At 42.4% G+C, this 18,996-nt stretch overlaps 3 protein-coding genes across 5 annotated transcripts; 1 reads left to right on the forward strand and 2 right to left on the reverse strand.

Annotated features, from left to right (window-relative positions):
* Positions 1-1,437: 1,437 nt before the first annotated feature.
* On the forward strand, positions 1,438-7,181 carry tigarb (TP53 induced glycolysis regulatory phosphatase b). Of its 2 annotated transcripts, XM_028400679.1 has the most exons (6): positions 1,438-1,523; positions 3,834-3,871; positions 4,056-4,177; positions 4,908-4,985; positions 5,088-5,198; positions 6,218-7,181. In XM_028400679.1, the coding sequence occupies exons 1-6, from the start codon at positions 1,492-1,494 to the stop codon at positions 6,629-6,631; spliced, it is 795 nt and encodes a 264-aa protein (XP_028256480.1). In that variant the 5' UTR covers positions 1,438-1,491; the 3' UTR covers positions 6,632-7,181. The 2 variants fall into 2 exon arrangements, with proteins under 2 accessions (XP_028256480.1, XP_028256481.1); XM_028400680.1 differs by lacking the exon at positions 4,056-4,177 and having other exon boundaries at positions 1,447-1,523.
* Positions 7,182-8,639: 1,458 nt separating this feature from the next.
* Positions 8,640-10,663, reverse strand: fgf23 (fibroblast growth factor 23). 2 transcript variants are annotated; one of them, XM_028400684.1, is made up of 4 exons: positions 10,409-10,663; positions 10,227-10,330; positions 9,324-9,787; positions 8,640-8,692 (listed from the first exon to the last, which is right to left on the reverse strand). In XM_028400684.1, exons 1-3 carry the CDS (start codon positions 10,635-10,637, stop codon positions 9,341-9,343), a joined length of 780 nt encoding a protein of 259 aa, XP_028256485.1. In that variant the 5' UTR covers positions 10,638-10,663; the 3' UTR covers positions 8,640-8,692; positions 9,324-9,340. The 2 variants fall into 2 exon arrangements, with proteins under 2 accessions (XP_028256485.1, XP_028256484.1); XM_028400683.1 differs by lacking the exon at positions 8,640-8,692 and having other exon boundaries at positions 9,057-9,787.
* A 1,362-nt stretch (positions 10,664-12,025) lies between these two features.
* On the reverse strand, positions 12,026-17,912 carry LOC114432589 (fibroblast growth factor 6-like). The gene is made up of 3 exons (XM_028400688.1): positions 17,131-17,912; positions 16,577-16,680; positions 12,026-14,983 (listed from the first exon to the last, which is right to left on the reverse strand). Exons 1-3 carry the CDS (start codon positions 17,471-17,473, stop codon positions 14,807-14,809), a joined length of 624 nt encoding a protein of 207 aa, XP_028256489.1. The 5' UTR covers positions 17,474-17,912; the 3' UTR covers positions 12,026-14,806.
* Positions 17,913-18,996: the final 1,084 nt, after the last annotated feature.

Consider the following 18,996-nt stretch of genomic DNA (forward strand, 5'->3'; position numbering starts at 1 on the left):
GGAGAAAAAATGTTTTTGTTTATAATTTGAAAGATAATTCCAAAGTCAGATTATATATAATTGTCATTCTCTTGCTGCTAAGAAGCTTTTCTTTTCTAGTCTTACACAAAGATGCCTTATTGTCATTCACTTGTGTGCTGCTATATTATGAAACGTTGTATGTGTAACAAGTCTTTGCTTTTCTGTTGTATATGTACCCGAGGGAACGTGACACAGTTTGGTGTGGGACTGGAAGTACTCGTGTTTGTCGATCTCTTTGATTAGCATGTTTTTTTTTTATTGGTTTCATGTGTATCTTTATATTCTATCATTATTCTTGCTGCTTCTTTGTAATGTATGTGTACCTCAGGTTAATTTGGACAGATAGAGCGAGAGCCCATCTCATCAATACCTCATCACACTTCACACACTCATCATCATCATCAACTTCACTCTTCATTTGTTTGGACGGGTTTCTTTTTTTTCTGTCTGGATGAGAGGAAGTGTGTTATATCTTCTTTTCAAAATAAAATATCAAAGTTATATCAGCCACCAGATTCCACTGAACAGTTCAAAGTGCCTACTTTACAGTGATTTCATATATATCTGGTGCTAAGTCAGAAACAGTTTATTCTGTTATACATTTATCGGAAAGATAAAAAAAAGTTTCTTTTCTTTTATACTTGGAGTTATATAGACATAGTGTGATCAGTTCATTGGAATAAAGTGGAATGTTGTTTTTCTTTTGAGGTACCAATTATACAAAGGTTAAAACTATAAGAATGTTCTTTTATTGTTCAGTGTGGTTGTTACTCCAAACTCCTCTCCCACTATCCCCATGTACAACCATACAGTGTACCTCATCAAATTGTCCACAATAAATTGGCTAAAATCACATGTCTGCTTTGTCTTATTTTGTACTCTATCACTCTGCTGCCCCTAGTGGGCAATTAAAAAACGAGCACTCCTCTCCCTTTATATACTATGTATTAAAGATTAATTCTAAATCAATGCTTGCATGTGGAAAAATGCGTACATATGCATGATGATGATTGGTTTGTCTGCACATTTATATTTCTCTATATTCATATAAATAAATGTATTTAAATAATACATAGTACATTTGTTTGTTTTTTTTACTTCCTGTGGTGGTTGATGAGTATTAAATAGCTTTTTGTTGCCTACTGGATGCATAAGTATTATTATTTTGTGCCAAAAAAACACTATAACTCAAGTCAAGTCGGTTCAAGTCAACAAACAAATCAGAAATATATAAATTTTTAATTTGATACATTTACATTTTATTAGATTAATTTAATTATAATTTATATATATAATAATATAATTTGTTGTGTACTTTGTTTACTTTATGTTTTATGTGTGTTATACATGAAATATACAGTAAACATTTAAATCATTGTACCCAGACGCTGCAATGCGTGGTGACGTAGACAGTTACGTCTTTGCAGATGACCCATCCAGGAAGTACTCCGAGCCCTTCTGCTGCTGAAGATGTTTACGTTTAGTTTAACGTTCGTAAGACAGTAAGTGTACATTTATCGGCTTAGATTTCAGTTTGTACCTTTAGATGCCTTTCATATGTGTGTGTGTGATGTTGGTGTATGTTTAGAGAAACGTTATGTCCTGTCGGTTTGCACTCAAGCATGGCGGCTGAATGGGTCAGGACTTTAGCTAACTTTAGCTAACACCGGTGTTCCAGTTTAACTGGTGATCATGTTGACTGGTGATATTTGTTTACATTCCAGGCAACCAGATGTGCTTGGTGTTGGCCTCCGCAGATTCGTCACAATCCGAGACCACTCCTATGCTGTGTGGCCGTCAAATGTTGCAAGATATAGATATCTGCGTTGAATAAAAACAGCCGTCCTGTCGATACCGTGCACAGAAAGTAATGAAAACGTGCTTATAAAACAAAACAGCCACATGTATAAATAAAGCCCCATGCGGGATTCGAAACTCTGCACAACGACAATATGATTACCAACCCAGCGTCGTATTCTCTGCACCACGGACAAGCTACTGTCTCCCGTCGCTTTACCTGCACATATCTCCTTCACGGTGTTGGCCGTTCAACACACGTGAGTGATGCGGTGAACACGCCCATGTTAACCAGTGACAGTCACAACTTAACATGGGCAGATGACCCTCTTTAAAAGCGAAATAAACCAACACAAAGCAGCGTTTTACACAGCGAAACTCAGCTATAGGGAAGAATACACAAGCACGGACACCGTCACGTTGAATGGATTTGATGTGAACCATGTGAAATATGTAACTCTGGCCCTTTTGATCGGACCACCGAACTACAGCCACCATTCAAAACATAAGCAGCGCTGTGTGTCACAGCGACGCTGGTATTGTGAAGAACATTCAAAGACAACCACCACGACGTGACCACAGTCCAGTTATCATCTTCCATGGTGCCCTATAAAGGAGCTAAATGCAGCTTTATCCCAATATCTGTGGTTGATTCTGTCACTCGCTCACATTTAGGCGGCGAGGTTAACGAAACTACACACAATATGTATCGTTACTTGTGTTTGTTTGTATGTATGCACTAACGATACAAATTGTTTAAATTGTTTACGGTAGTTATCAAACAAACACACAAAAGTACAAGTAGTTTCTTCTGGGGTGGCTGTGCATGGTGCCACCTGCTCTTATTTTGAAAGGTGCATTTCGCTTCCGGTGTCTGTGGCTCAGCAGTGTAATCAAACAGAGCTTTAAACTAGCTCTAAATGTTTACACCGAACCCAAAAAACGCTGTCAGCCCACGGTCTGTGTCCTCGGTGGCCATGTCTGTGTGTTTTTACATCACCTGAGTTTGCTGTGTGAGACGATCGTTTGTTTTTGAGGATACAGAAGTCGGGCCATGTTAAGTTGTGACTGTCACTAGTTGACATGGGCGCGTTAACCTCGCCGCCTAAATGTGAGCGAGTGACAGAATCAACCACAGATATTGGGATAAAGCTGCATTTAGCTCCTTTATAGGGCACCATGGAAGATGATAACTGGACTGTGGTCACGTCGTGGTGGTTGTCTTTGAATGTTCTTCACAATACCAGCGTCGCTGTGACACACAGCGCTGCTTATGTTTTGAATGGTGGCTGTAGTTCGGTGGTCCGATCAAAAGGGCCAGAGTTACATATTTCACATGGTTCACATCAAATCCATTCAACGTGACGGTGTCCGTGCTTGTGTATTCTTCCCTATAGCTGAGTTTCGCTGTGAAAAACGCTGCTTTGTGTTGGTTTATTTCGCTTTTAAAGAGGGTCATCTGCCCATGTTAAGTTGTGACTGTCACTGGTTAACATGGGCGTGTTCACCGCATCACTCACGTGTGTTGAACGGCCAACACCGTGAAGGAGATATGTGCAGGTAAAGCAACAGGAGACAGTAGCTTGTCCGTGGTGCAGAGAATACGACGCTGGGTTGGTAATCATATTGCTGTTGTGCAGAGTTTCGAATCCCGCATGGGGCTTTATTTATACATGTGGCTGTTTTGTTTTATAAGCACGTTTTCATTACTTTCTGTGCACGGTATCGACAGGACGGCTGTTTTTATTCAACGCAGATATCTATATCTTGCAACATTTGACGGCCACACAGCATAGGAGTGGTCTCGGATTGTGACGAATCTGCGGAGGCCAACACCAAGCACATCTGGTTGCCTGGAATGTAAACAAATATCACCAGTCAACATGATCACCAGTTAAACTGGAACACCGGCACCGTGTTTCCTTATCTAGCGGTTTATTTCATGGCTGAAGTCTTGTGCTTGTTGTTGCTGCTTAACGTAGTTAATCTAATTCAAGGTCATTGTTTTCACACAGTGGTGAAACGCAGTACAACAGAGAAAAGCTTCTGCAGGGTAAGTTACAAACTTAATTAATAAAACATGGTAAAAGAGACATAGAAAGTGGAAACAAACACATGAAAAGCACAGCAGTATGGCATGGAAATAGAGGATAAACTGTTTTTATATTTGACATTTGACAGCTTCATGTGGGTTTTATTACTAACTGAGCACTAATGCCTGCTCTGGACTTTGTCAGGTCAGGGTGTGGACACCACGCTGTCAGAGACAGGTGTGCAGCAGGGTGAAGCAGTAGGACAATACCTGAAAGACATCACATTCAGCCATGTGTTTGTCAGCAACCTACAACGAGCTGTACAGGTAAGACAGGCTTATACATTTTTAAAGTGGCCCTTATGTGTGTGTTATTGAGCTGGATGTGAGCTGACCGCCGGGCAGTAACAAAGGCAGTCTCAGTCTCAGATTAAAACACTGACATGAAGAAAATCACTCTCCTGCTACCTGTGGCGTGGCTCAATATACTTACTTATTCCCACAAAGCTCTGTCAGATTACATGGCTTAAATGGCTTAGAAACTGCTGTTTAACTAGTCTCACTTGTGTGCACATGTCATGTGTTTGTTTACATGCTATGTATGTATGGAGGAATAATTCCTGTTTTCCTCCCTGTATCACAGTTAATTAACTTTTTTCACACTTATTCCACTCGGATTTTGTGAATTGTGAATTTAGTGAATTATTCTGTAACAATTTAGATATTTTTGGTGAACAAAGAAAGTAAGAAAGGCCATCAGTCTTTGGTTCACCTCAATGCTAATGCTACCTCTAAGCTAATATCCCCAAGATGCAACAAAGCTACTGATCAGTTGGACTTCAGACCTCAGTATCATTCATGGTGGAAAATCTGCTGTACCATGACTCTGTGCAGCTTCCCATCAGGACTTGTTAATGAAACAGGATGAATGACTTGTAGCTATGAAATATTTGTGTGAGCATTCATGTCTCTGTGGTCTTTGACTCACTGATGCTGATGTTTTGGCTTTTCTAAAAGTATTGAGTCAATCATTTCCAGTTTCCTTTTCTTTCATCAGACAGCTGAACTAATTCTGAAGAATAACACTCACTGTTCGGGCATGGAAATGGTTTTGGAGCCGTTACTCAGAGAACGAGTAAGACCTGTTTCCTTTATTCTGATTCCAAACATTACAGCTTTACATGTAACACCACTGTAACCCTTTTTTGGCTTTCTGCTTTCTCTGTTGCTGATGCAGGGTTTTGGTGTTGCAGAAGGGCGCCACAAAGAACATCTGAAGAACATGGCGAACGCTGCTGGGCAGTCGTGTCGTGACTACACACCACCAGGAGGAGAGACTTTAGAGCAGGTGAGTCAGGATTCATCATTGTAAATGCTTAGAGTATAGAAATTAAAAACAGACACAAGGTCATGACAGAATTGTTGTGCAACAGCGCCACTTAGTGTTCAATTCAGGGCATCGCAAGGACATTACAAGACTGCTGACTTTAATAGAGACAGAATCAGAAATACTTTATTGATCCCAGGGGGACATTGCTTAAATCCCAGGGGGAAATTACTTTAATATAACAAATATTACTGATGCATTTTATTTAGATCTGTCAGTTAAATGCTATGACTTAATACAACTCTGAAATATAAATGAATTCCTACAACATTTTAAGGGTCTGCATTCAAAATAATAGAGCTGGGTAACTGCTACAGCTTAAAAATGCACACACTGCTCTTCGTTTGATGGATATTTAGCAGTACAGTTTTTCTAAAGTCACCAAATATGGAGATAGTTTTCATGTTACAGTAATGATACATGTCCCTCTCCTGATGATTTTGGATGTGTCTCTTAATCACTTTTGGATTTTTAAAGGCTTCTAGATGAAGCTGACAAATATTTTCATTTTTTTTCTATAAAAACCACGGTCTAATGTCAGTTAGATAACTTTACAGCAGCCTAACCCCTGAACTAACTCAGACCCGTGTTTCTGTGGTAACAATCATTAGCACCAGCAGAGGAAAATGTGTCTTAAAGTATGTGGTAAGAAACAGGAGAGGAAAGTGGGAGGAGTTAGGTCTCCAAGCCAGGTTTTGTTTGTGCATTTCTACATTCTTGTCTGAAATTTGTAAACTGTGAAATTGTTCACAATTACTCTGCTGGAATGAAGCAAACTGAGCCATTTGAATTCAAAGTAAAAGGGCTCGATTGAAGATTGCATGTCTCAGTAAAGGCGAGCAATCAGCAGATTTTTGGCACCTTTGCTTGACATGCAGGTAAACCTCAGCCTGCAGACAGACAGACAGACAGACAGGAAGTCTTCCTGGGCTCTTGTGTCCTCGTTAAATCTCTCAGCTTCACTGTCACCTTGTTTTCAGGTGAAGCTGCGATTCAAAAAATTCCTCAAAGCCCTTTTTAAGCGAATGCTGGATGAGCACAGCTTTTCCGGACCAGACACCTCTTCAGGCGCAGCAGCTGCCATCACATGTGGAGCAGATGTCCCTCCCGGTGGCTCGGCTAATGACAGTCTGCACGGAGTGTCGGTCCACGCTCTGGTGGTGAGCCATGGTGCGTACATTCGCGTAGCCATCAGGCACCTGGTGGAGGACTTAAATTGCACTCTACCCGCCGGGGTGAAGATTTCACAGGTGTTTTCACCCTGTCCTAACACGGGCATCAGCCGCTTTATTCTCACCCTGAGCCGGTCCGAGTCCAGGCCAGTGCTCTCTGCCGCTCGCTGCGTTTTCACCAACAGAACGGAGCACTTGGAAAACCTGACAGAGGCTGAATAGAAGTTCCCTGACTGATGGAACCCACACAAAAGGGAACAAAAGGCAGAAACCTGAAACTTACCGCAGGTAACTGAATGCACCAAAAGCACAGGGTAAATGATGTTTAACTGTGGATCAGTGTCATTCTGCAGCACTTATTATTCTCAAACTACAGTATTTCCTTCCGACTTTAAAGATACATGTGTCATTCTTTGGTCATTTATTTCATCTTGTTAATACCAAAGTCTAACTCTGTGTCGTGGCATTTTGACTTGATGTGTCTCCCATGTTGCTGCTTATTTTACTTGTGCAATATAAACTGACAGCACCGACACATTTCTGTTTAACTAAAAAAAGGTTTTATACAGTCACTGAAATGATAGAATATGTACACAAGGTGCACTCATCATAGAATGCTGTGAAACTGTACTAAATGTATTTATTGCATAGTGTTGCTTTTTTTTAAAGTGGCTCCATTGAATGGAGGAGGCATGCAGCCTGTTATCACCTCAATATGTCAACCTCAATGTGATCTGAAGATCATCTGAATAAAATCTACACTGTAAACCTCCCAGTGGACACACAGGTGCTCTGATCTATCACACAATGTAACAGGAAAATGAAGGAACACGGCCTGTTTCATGTTTTGTTTTCTGTTGAATCAGCACTGGCTATTTATAACCTATGTACGTATGTACGTAATTTTTATGATGTTCTTTGACACTCATACTTTGAGATTTTATACAGGGATGTAGTGTTAAAATGAAGCTCAATACTTTATTGAAAGAAGAGTTTTACAGCTCTTTTTATGAGAACATTCAGCTCCGTGTTTTGACTGACTATAAACGAAACATTCAGTCAATAAATTAGAAAATTTGTCTTTTGCGTAATTGAACAGGGACTGCTGCCTCATAACAAGGGGCCTCTTGGCTCTTAGGATGATTGCATGTTCTCCCTGTGACTGCTCGGCTTCTCCGGCTTCCTCCCACATATCAAAGACGTGCATGTTCGGTTAATTTGGTCTGTAAATTGGCCATAGGTATGAGTGTGACTCATTGTTTGTCTCTCTATGTTAGCCCTGCATGCAATAGACTAGTGACCTGTCCATGGTGTCCCCATTGATTGGCTGGAATAATAATGGATGAATGGATAACTGAAAATTAAAAGTCTGCTCTGTGAGAAAGTCAAACCTCCTGTCTTTATGCCAGGATTTGCTCTGCTTATTTCTTCCCTGCGATTAAAAAGGACCTCAGTGGGGGTTTTGACAGTGTGGTTGCTGTACTCCACTTTGTAAAGTACACTATGTATACTATGTATACTTCTTCAAAGAAGAGTGGACTGGACTAGCGGTGCTGAAAAAGAAATGTCTCAAGTGTAATTTTAGATATAAAAACTGACAAAAATAGCATTTTTTTGCCTTAATGGAGGTCCCTGGGGACATGCTGACAATACTGGTGTTTCTACAGCATGATGAAGAAGTGGTCTGCTAAATTTAATCAGATACTATTATTAGATGTTGATTACTACATTCAGTCAGAGCTGTAAAATGCATCTACCCGTAGGCCACAAACTTATCAATCACCTCATAACGTGATGATAACTGGCCTTTTTCTATGTGCTGGTTTGTCTTTTATTCTTTGACCTTTGGCTGATGTCGGTAAATTCCCGGCCATCCGGCACATTTCCCTAAATGATGATGAGCTCCATCAAAGGTTAATGAACAATTTAACTCTGAAGTGTATTTTTATAGTAACATGACTCAGCTGCAGTCCCCGAGCCTGTTTGATAATCAGGCAGACAAAGTGTAAAAGCAGACCAAGCTCCTTTTCAGTAACGACACAACACGGGAACAGACATATAATCACACACAAACAGAAGTTTTACTTTGTTTATTTTTGTCCCAAATTCAAGCAACACTCCGTCTACAAACCCCCAGCTCATACATTCAAAGACAGACCACGTTTATGTACATTTTAACTGTAAAGCATCCATCATAAATACTATAAATAACAAAGGAATGGATTTAAATAAATAAATACTCTGTGGTGGCGGCTCCTCGTGTCTGCTGGTGGTGCTCAGCACCTGAAAAGAGTCACATATAGCAAAAGAGATTTGATATCAAGGTGGCTCCTCTGTAAATTTAACCCTGTAGTTTTTATTCCTTCAAGTCACAACGAGTGAGAAAACACACAGAAAACGGACCCCATCAAGATATTTTTTCAATTTTACCCTAAAATATTTAATGAATTTAAAATAAAGGCAAAACTTAACTCTAACTCTACTTTAAAAGCTGTTGTTATCCTAAGAGACAGGGCTCCCCAAAGGTTGGCTAAGTCTGTCTCCATCAAATTTACTTTGAACTGTGGGTTTCTCAGACCAGCTGCAAAAACCTCCAACAAAAGAACTGCGTCCTCTGTAAGTGTGAGAGGACAGGTGGAGAGGCGGGTTTGGCTCAATTGTGTTTAATTTTAAACATCTAAATATTGAATACAAGACTGGAATAACAGAAAAGAAGTGAAGTGGCAGGTTGGGTTGAACTATAATACACCATGAATTGTGCAAAGGGAGCTCCAAGTCTACTGTACATTCAGTGTATGAACACACCGCCTTTCTGAATGACTGCAAATGTTATTATTAGTAAGTCAGTGTGAAAAAGAAGGATCAGCTTCACCTCAGTTTTTTTTAATTAAAGCTAAACTTAAGTTGGACTCACTCAGAGAAAGTGAAACATCAGCCCATGGTGCCGGAGCTCCGTGGGCTGGCCGGGTTGAATGTGTGCACGTTCCAGGGGTCGTGGATAGAAGGAGCCAGCGGTGTCTCCCGTGAAACGTTACGTCCGTCGTCCCCGGCCTCTGTTTCCACCTCCACGTCTAGATCGGCATCGTCCTCCGGGACGGCCCGGGAGTCCTCCTCTGTCTGTTCCAGGTAGAGACTGTGCGGGTCTGAAGGGTTCACCAGCTGGTTCCTCTTCTCCCTGTGCAGCAGGAGGTGCTCCAGCGGCACCGTACTCCTCTTGGGCAGAAAGAGGGAGGTCTGCGGCAGGTTCTGACCCACCGAGAACACCTGCCGGGAGCCCTCCAGGTTTAACAGGATCCCGGTCCGGCTGGAGTAGTACACGTCCCGGTTGTTTTCCAGGAGCTTGTGGTTGAACAGGCAATCGTCCCGGAGGCAGATGGGCTGAAAAGAAGAGGGAGAGGTGGAGAAAATTAAACTTTTTTTCAAGAATAACAATTCAATTTTCAAACAAACAATATTTGTCAAATTATATATAAAACGGAAAAGTTGTGTAAGAACGATTTTCCCGACATTTCTGGTTTAAAGTAGTTTAAGTGTTTCTTGTGTTGCCAAAGAAGTAAATAATCTATGAACAAACCCCTTTTGAAAAGAACTTTTATATCGTTGGAAGCTAAAGCCTGAAATTTGCGTACATTTTGTGCAGGATGAGTAGCTATTGAAACAAATAATCAAAAAAAATTTAGACTGGACATCCTGTTCTAATTTTGTGCGTAAAAGTGCTTAAAAACGATGCGTAAAACCTCACAATGTGCCCAAACCAAGAAAAGTTGCAGGGTAGGATGTGGATTAGAGAGAACAATGAAAGTGAAAATTTGCTTACAGAGCTGAACGGGTTTCCTTCCAGATCCATGCAAAGAAAACGGCTGCTTTTGACCCCAAGAATGGCGATGCGCTCCCGTGTTTCAGATTTCAGCTGCAGCACACCTGAAGGGAAGACAGAACAACAGCTGGTTAGAGACTGACAATCGATGCGCTTTATGACCAAACAAATGCTCGTCTTACTGTATGAAGTCCTGGTCGTAGTTTTGCCCACCGTGCCGTCTAATTTCATCTCCAGGTAAAAGGTCTTGAGGTCTGTAGACGTCTGCAGGTGGATGTATCTCCTCGGGTTCCCCCAGTTGGATCCAACCAGCGGTGATGGGTTCGGGGCCGATTCCCCGAGAGGGAACCCCTGCAGGAATGCGAGTAAGAGCACAGTGTCCCTCATCCCAAGTCTCCTGGTGACCTCCATCCTGGTTCAAACTGGCGGTTTGCACAGTGAGCTGCTGGGAGCGTTCAGATGCTCTGTTGTCCCAAAGTTTGGAGACAGTTCCCTTTTAAAGCCCCCTGAGTGCCACTCCTGCTCACATCCTTTGAGTAAAAAAAAGAAACTCGCCCCCAAAGCAGGCGTGCGGGTTTGCTGCAGCGGAAGGGCCACTTCCACCTCTGTCTGTTTATCCTGATGCTGACAACAGGACTCTTATTTTTGGGTACAAGTCTTGACTCATCAACCAACACAGTTTCCTAATAGCACACCGGTACAGGTTGTAGTTTAAATTAGAAAGATGCATTGGGCGATATAAAAGGAGGGGGGGAAGCAAATCTGAACCTGTAAATGTTTGAAAATAAAATCTCAACTGAAATAAACAGAAGACAGTGAACGTAATTTGCACTCTTAACTACTCCTAATTAAATTTGCAAGTTCTTAAATATATCAGTTTGCGGGTTTTGCGCACCTGCACAACTGCACATTTCCACGTTTCACCAGCAGAGGGAGACACTGTCTCATTTAGAGTAGTTGAACTGAGGCGCGGAGAAGTTTGTGTAGCTCGAGGCTATTTTAGGAAGCTTCAGTTTGAGCCGAGGACAGATTTTCACCTGGGAATTCCGCCTAAATCCACTTAAAGAAAATCATTTAATGCTTAACATACAAACTGGTTCTTCCAATTAGATCTAACCGCTTATAACTACCAGTAATGTAAATTTAGAGGAACTTAAGCTTAATTTTTATAAACCTATACTCTAAACCATTTATTTTATTGATTTATTTTTTTGCATTATTTGCCTTGATTATTTTTAATAATAAAACACACAGTCTGTGATGTCTTTGATTAAACTTGTACTTTTAAGTAACAGAGCAGCCATGTTTGGAGCTAAAAAAAAGATAAATAAGTATAACTTTGTGGAGCAGAACTTTGTCTCTTCCCTCAGATTGATTTGGTGACCTGCAGAGGAAGCCCTAACCTCAGTGTTTGTAACACCTCCACTCAGCTGCACATAGAATATAGTAAGTACCTACAGCAGGGACATTTTAATCCCAACACTGCCTAAACATGTCTGATTGACTAGTTTGTGGCCCGAGATAGACGGTGACACTATACTCTCTTAGCTCACATGTGCAGTTCAACTCTTGAATAACTGTACAGAAAGTTGCCTTTGTGCAGCCACCATCGACACTTAACTAGCAGCCGGCTTAGAAAATAAAAAACAGAGAGAAAAAAGAAACAAAACAAACTTTTATTGGTATCTCAGGAATACAGTAGACTGCTGTGCACAGCACATACGTACAAAAATAAAAGGAAAAAACTTTAATATCCTTACTTAGCATTGTCTGTTTTCAGAAACAAGTAACTGACATTTGTTTCGTTTTTAATTTACAGTCAGCAAACCAAAACTAAGGCAGAAGGTGAGGTATATGAGAACAGAGGAGAGGAATAGAGTGGAGGCTCCTGTTAGAGCAGGAGTTTAAAAAAAACACATGAAGAGCACACATCCCTAATCAAGCTCAGGATTCAGGCATGCTAATAGTACATTAAACATTATTTTAAAAAAATCCTCACCTTGACTGAATTAAATTTGACCTATAAGATGTGGAAAAAAGATAAATCTGAATAAATTTTTTGGTCAAAGCTGAAAGGTGAGCGTTTTGTTTCCGACACAAACTTCCCCTCTTTTAGGTATCCATCTTACATCTTGACAGAAGACTTGCTGCTTTAAGCTACTTCATAATCAGGATGTCCCTAATAAGGTGCTACAAGAGACGTAGGACGTCCTGATTGTGAGGTGGGGAGGAGACGTGCTCACTGCCGTGCATGCGCCACGTCCACTTCCGCTCTAGCCTCAGCTAAAAATGCATGACACATTTACCTCCAGAAGAAATCACATGCAGTCTTTTTAGGTTTTTAAAACTATAGTTTTGCTCTTTGTACTCTTTAAAAAAAAGTTCTCAGAACACAAAGAGGTTTATGTATGAGGAGAACACGCTGTTATGAATCGTGGAGGTGAAACTGTGTGAGCGTTTGGTGGTTGTGGAGGTCAGCGTGTGGTCTGACAGCAGCAGCAGCAGCGGAGGTCACGTCCTGGGGATGGCTGAGGAGCCGTCCTGCAGGACTGGAGTGCAGCAGGGGAGGTGAGGTGAGGCTCTGCGTGACTCTGCTCCTCACACACTGCATTAACTCTGCAGATGTCCCCTCCCCAGAAATATCCACTACTTGGAAAGAGGCGTGTTGTGGAGCTGCATTTTAAAGAGGTGGTGCTCAGGATTCAGAGACGAAAGCCTGGATGTCAGATCACTGAATTATGGAAGCACAAAATAAAGCAGAAAGATGCTTTAAATTCCTGTTTCATGGAAGCAGTCCGGCCCATATAGCAGACCACCCTGGCCACTGGGGTTGGGGCCAAGGCTGGTCTGTGACTCTGACCTTGAACTAAAAACAGCTGAAAGGAGAGGAGGAAGCTCCTGGGTTACAGCTGGAATCCCAAGGTCTCTGCGTACAGCGGGGTGACCAGGGAGGGAGGGTGGGGGGTAAGGGGACAAGTAGAGGTAGGTAGCCGTAGGCGACAGAGCTCAGGTATGCGGGAAGCTGCCTGTCATCCTGGCAGATCCACATTCCTGCAGGGGGTTTGACGAACAACAAAGAGAAGCAGGGCCTTCGCCGTCACATACGTCTTTCCTGGATTTAAATAGTCCTGCTTCCTCTCACACATGAACGGATGGAAGCAGCGAGCGGCAGGTTTTTTTTAAGATGACAGCTGCAGAAACTACACGGGCAGATGCACTCTCAGGAATTCTCAGAATGAGGCAAGAAAAACATCTTTGGAATACGTAACAAGAGATGTGCACACGCCAACAGTGAGTCAGCTTTGTGTTTACTTCCTGACTTTGTGAGCTGTTCAAATCAAAAAGCAAGAGGTATATAGCAAAAACAAATGTTGTGGCGTTCATCCAGTCCGCCGGCTGCACTGTCCTTTAGTCCTTCCAGGATTGACTCATCCATAATTGCATTTGAAACCATGTGCCTCCAGCTCCCAACACCTCGCTGCCACTGCAGTGCTGCTGCAGAACACAGAGTGCCCACATTCTCCACCAAACACGCCGACACAAGCACACACTAAGAGGGACGGGTCAAACATTTAGGCACCATCGTCAATAGCTCACTCAACTCTTTGCCTCATTCAGGCAACTGCAACAAAGCAGCGTTCAAAAGCTCCTGAATGTTTCTTTTACATTTGCAGCTATTTACACAGTTTTCATATCAGTTAGTTTAAAGCTTAGCAGCCCATTTTACTGCAGACGCTCAGTCCGTACAATGTGCAGGAACATCTCTAAGTGTGCACTCTATCCGCTGGCTGGATTCTAACCAAAAGTGATCTCCATGCTGGGATAGATTAAGTATTCCACCCTGTTTATTTGCTGGCGATGGCCCTGTGCCGGTCTCTATGGCTGACCGCTCTCCGGTCTCAACCACAGATTGTTTATTACTTAATCGATCTAATTACAGAAAAGAAAATAAACCAGAGATAGTCACCCCCTCCTCCCCTCGTCTGAGGCCCTCTGCGGAGGGTCAGCCCTATTTCTGACTCCTGTGGGTGTCTCTTACATGCAGGTTTAAGGGGGCCACAAGTGGGAACACCAAGGCACCTTTAAATCGTGCAGCAAAGATAGTGCATTTAAGTTTCCTCTCACTACCAGGCATCGATAATCGAGCAGGAAACCATCAAGCGCTCAAAGGTTCGAAAGAAATGATAAACTCAGCAGATATTTGCACAGAAGTTCATGCATCCCTTAATCTAGTAAAGTGGTTCTTTGAGGTAATAAAAAGTATTCATTTCACTCTTTAAAAGCACAGAATATAGCTCATCCTCTATCTCAAAAAAAGGAAGTGACATGTCGTTCAGTTACAGCAAGCACCAAGGTAAAGTGAGACAGGCAAAGGCTTCGACTCTCCCCGTCCATAAAAACAATAAGCAGCACAGTATGGCATACATATACAAAGATAGCTATCCAAATATACATATAACAGAATAAATATTTGTGTTTTCTTTCGCAGTCCTTGGGTGTGTATATCATGACTATGCATTTCTATATTACCTGGAAGAACATCCACATGTGCAAATCACTGAGTTATTGCCAGTTTTCTCTCATAGCCGTGGGAGGAAATGTGTGACAGTCATGGCGGTGGTGGCCTTGTTGCCTCTCTTTACGCGGCCATGCTTGCTGAGGGCGATGTAGAAGCCCTTGTAAACAAAAGACTCATAGGCGTTGTAGTTGTTGGGCAGCAAAGTCTCCTTGAACTTGCACTCGTCCCTGAAGACTCTCTGGAAGAAAGAGAGAGACGGAGAGAGAGACAGTCAGTAAAGCTTACGAAGCACACAGGATGAAGATCAGGACGCTTTCGTGTGATCTTTATTTTAATGGACTGATAGACAGCATGTTCTGTGGGGAAATAGGAGGAGGTAGCTTTTCAAATGCAGATCACAAACACAAAAAGTGTCAGGTACAGCTGTCTGAGCTGCTAAAAAAACACAGTGTGCTCTACAGCATCCACGTTTTAAACACAACATGTCCTCCATTACAACAGCAAAGAAATACTCAGATCTTTTACTGGAGTAAAGAACATCTCTTGATACCAACGTAATATCGTGCCACAGCTCATAAATAAACGTAATAACAATAAAGCAACAAGAGTCTGCAGGCTGAGGACAGCGGCGCTCATATAACGATACAGACTTTCACCCAGGAGCCTGAGGTGCTCGTCTCCCTGACGCTGTTAAACTACCTGTTTTGTTTTTACCCACTGCTAGGTGTTGTTTTTGCACGTTGATAAGTTTCATTTTTACTTTTGGTAAACTTTTCACTCCTGGTTGTGGTTCGGCATTAAAACCTACTGGTTAAGATCAGGCATTAAATACAGTATAAAAGGTTTGGTAAAGATCATGGTTTGTCTTAAAACTGCTAAAAATATGAAGTAATATCACACAAATTGACATGAAATCGCCATGTTATTCAATCTAAATAATTATTTTACTTGATATAATTGTAGTAAGGTATTCTGTAGCCTCCCCTCACCAGAAAGATGGCAGCAAGTTAGTGTTTATGTATCTATGCATTGTATAAATTAATGCATGTAAAAATCCAAGCTGAAAAAATGGCGGAGAAGTTTGTTGCAGCTCATTTTATGTTGTGAATGGGTCTGATTCCAACCAAATTAGCTCTTCTTTCAAATAATAGCAATATGAATGTGAGCTCTTGGTACTTCACAGCTTGAAGTTGTACTGCTACGACAGTTGAATCCATATCTTTGATCAGTACCTATATTCATTTTTATTAATGCCATTAGAAAATATGAATCACCTGGATTCTCAACAGTCTGAGAATGACGCTGTCGAAACATATTTTTGAAACTTATATTATTATATGATGTCAGCACTCCCTAAAAATAAATTAATTTCCTTCCTGCCTTCTGTTTGGCATCTAAGGCATCAAACAGCCTGTCATAACTGACCTACTTTTAAAGACCAACTGTGTGCCTGCTGTCATTGCTTTGATTCATTTCATGTGACTTTCTACTGTCACTACATTGGATCATTTTTACTCCTCTACTATTATCTTATCAGCTTCAAGTGAGCACTTAAACACAGTAACACTGTTCTGCTCCTGCTGAAGAACAACTGCAGGACTTTTTCTTGTAATGGAGGACTTGAACCTGACACAGCAGAAGCTTTGACTCTTCCTCCTGTGGGGCTCTTTGGACCCTCCTGTGAAGCCCTCCCTCTCATCGGGGCATATTAATAACACAACAGCGCTCATAAACTCGTGGATGCAGCAGCTTGTGTGTGAACTCGTCTTACACTGAGCAGGATGTGTGACACACACACACGTAGAGCCGCTGGAGTTGCGCACAAACGTACCGTTCCGTATAACCTTCCTCTGCTGTTCATTGCGACAAACAGCTCGCTCCTGACTCCGAACAGGCTGATGACTCCTCGATCCACGGTGGAGATCTCTATCAGACCTGAAGGAAACACAGTGTTAGGGGCAGGCAAACACACTGCGACTGACTGGGGGGCAAAGTATCTGGCCTCTGCAGCAGTGATGGGTGTAACCTTGCAGGTGCATTGCGACTAGATGATGCTCAATTAGCCAGAAGCACCCATCTGCGTGTCAGAGTGTAGTTTGCAGGCGCGCTGAGAGGAGCGCGTCCTGCTGCAGGGGACGCAGGGTAAAAATAAGTGAGCGTCGAGCATTCATGTCGTGTTTTTGGCTTGTGAGGATATTTCGCGCTGCACGGATGCAAGGCTCAGTACACTGTTTTTGCTTTCGGAAACTTTCAACCATGCCGACACATCTTATTAAATATCATGCAAGACAAGTGAGCGGCTCTAACTTTCACACAGCCCCTCCCCCCATGCGCATAGGGTTACACTCTTTTTCTGGGTCCAGTCCTCGGCCGGATGCAACTCACTGTATTGGTTCTCATTGTGTGTACCGCTTATCCTGCCATCTGGGAGCACCTGCAGGTGAAACCCAATGCCCACGTTGCAGTAGAGTCGCCGCACTCTTTTGATGCCCTGCAAATAGTCGCTCTCCCAGTTCAGCTCCAATTTGCCCCCGTTTATACCCAGATAGGAGCGGGAGAAGAGGGTCTCCCACTTCTTTTCCAACAAAGTCGCATTAGTCCTGCTCGGGATCGGATAAGATGAAACGATTCCCCAGAGAGAAGTCCACAGTACAATGACTGCTGGCAGCGTCCAGTGCGTCCTGGCCCCGCTGGACATACTGTAGTGGCACCTTTGCGCAGTGGCCATCCAGTTCACCTTTTGGGCACGTGGTCAAAGTTACCTGCCCTAAAAATGCAACTCTTCTTATTTTCTGTCCTTTGGCATGGTGGTGGTGGTGGTAAAGGCTTATTTTGGGATCAAGGCAGATCAAGGCCCCATAGCCAGAGATCTGAGCAGGAGGAGGAGGAGGAGGAGGAGAGGGACAGAGCGCGTCGGAGCTTGAATTGGTGCCGGTGGCGATGATCATCTTTCGCCGCTCCCGCGCCTCTGTACAGGCAACGCCGGCCGTGGAGGGGAGGGGGACACCACTCACCGCAAAACCAGCTCACCTTGCCCCCGACTCTCACATCTTAAAATGACATCACTGTGACTTCACCGCTGCACCCCCTCATCAAAAGTAGGAGATGGGAGGAGGAGTAGAAGGAGGAGGAGGAGGAGGAGAGACTTACAGGACCCCAGCGGCAGCACCAACAGCTCTGATAGGAGTGATGGGGGCTGCTGCACCTTCACATCAGCGTCAAATAAGCACGGCACAATGAGAACAAGCGCTTCCGGCAGCGTATTTCAAAGTAAAAGCCCTTAACGTGAGCGTGTGCACCAACTGCTGCTTACGATTGACCTTTACCATTTTACACACTCTTCATCAAACAGGAAGTTTGTTCTTTCTTTAATTTAGACGTTATAGCTCCCTCTGAAGTAAAACTAAACAATTTAAATATATGTAGGTAAATTGATTGATTATTGAATATCAGAATTTAGAATCAGAAATACTTTATTAATCCCAGGGGGAATATTGTTGAGTTTAAGAAATTTCTTTAGGTATACAAATCAAAGGACAGCTTTTCTATGAAGGTTAAGTTATTTTTCAACAAATTGTGAAACTTTTAACACCATAAAGTAGTATAAATTAAATAGTATGATGAATGTTTTATTCCATGTGGTTTTTCTGACATTTCATGGGCCAAAAACCAGTAAAATTAAAATAATCATGAATAAATAGAAAAGTATGACCTTTGATCCTTGAGCACAAAAATCTAATCAGTTGAGTTTAGCGTGAACACCAAATCTGAAGACTTCCTGTTCAGGCGCTCTTAAGATATCGGTTTTCGGTTTTCCTCACTGTTCATATAATAATATAAAATGAATGAGCAGACTAGTAAAGGTAGGGTAGGAGATTTCATTCTGATGCACTTTTTGTTAAATTAGTGCAACTTCTCTTTACAATCTGATAGCAACCAATTATTTAGGCAGTTTCGCATTAAAACGAAGAATATTAATCATCTGTGGAAGCTATAAAACGCTAAAAACATCAGCCAATCCTCCAGGACGACGCAGAGTATTGGCTGGTTGTCACTCTCTTCCTGCTCTGCGTGCACCAGAGAGGTACATGCATGATGGCCAAAGTCACAGACCGCAGCTCGTCTTCAGATAAAGCACGTCCATGTCATTGGGAGGCTTGGCTTTGGGGTGAGCTCCGAGAGAAAGGGGCGTGTGTTTACTTTCGAAATCTGGCTGACTCTCACTGAGTTTTCAAAATCTCCTACTCTACC

The sequence above is a fragment of the Parambassis ranga genome, chromosome 2 (assembly GCF_900634625.1).
Source record: "Parambassis ranga chromosome 2, fParRan2.1, whole genome shotgun sequence".
Classification (NCBI taxonomy): Eukaryota; Metazoa; Chordata; class Actinopteri; family Ambassidae; genus Parambassis; species Parambassis ranga.

Coding starts and splice junctions, on each gene's coding strand:
- LOC114432589 (XM_028400688.1), bottom strand. CDS start 17,473: ATGGCCACTGCGCAAAGGTGCCACTACAGTATGTCCAGCGGGGCCAGG. Junction 16,681..17,130: donor ACACAATGAGAACCAATACA/GTGAGTTGCATC, acceptor TGTTTCCTTCAG/GTCTGATAGAGATCTCCACC. Junction 14,984..16,576: donor GAGGAAGGTTATACGGAACG/GTACGTTTGTGC, acceptor TCTTTCTTCCAG/AGAGTCTTCAGGGACGAGTG.
- tigarb (XM_028400679.1), top strand. CDS start 1,492: ATGTTTACGTTTAGTTTAACGTTCGTAAGACA. Junction 4,178..4,907: donor ACCTACAACGAGCTGTACAG/GTAAGACAGGCT, acceptor TTCTTTCATCAG/ACAGCTGAACTAATTCTGAA. Junction 4,986..5,087: donor AGCCGTTACTCAGAGAACGA/GTAAGACCTGTT, acceptor TTGCTGATGCAG/GGTTTTGGTGTTGCAGAAGG.
- fgf23 (XM_028400684.1), bottom strand. CDS start 10,637: ATGGAGGTCACCAGGAGACTTGGGATGAGGGACACTGTGCTCTTACTC. Junction 10,331..10,408: donor TACGACCAGGACTTCATACA/GTAAGACGAGCA, acceptor TCTTCCCTTCAG/GTGTGCTGCAGCTGAAATCT. Junction 9,788..10,226: donor AAGGAAACCCGTTCAGCTCT/GTAAGCAAATTT, acceptor TCTTCTTTTCAG/CCCATCTGCCTCCGGGACGA.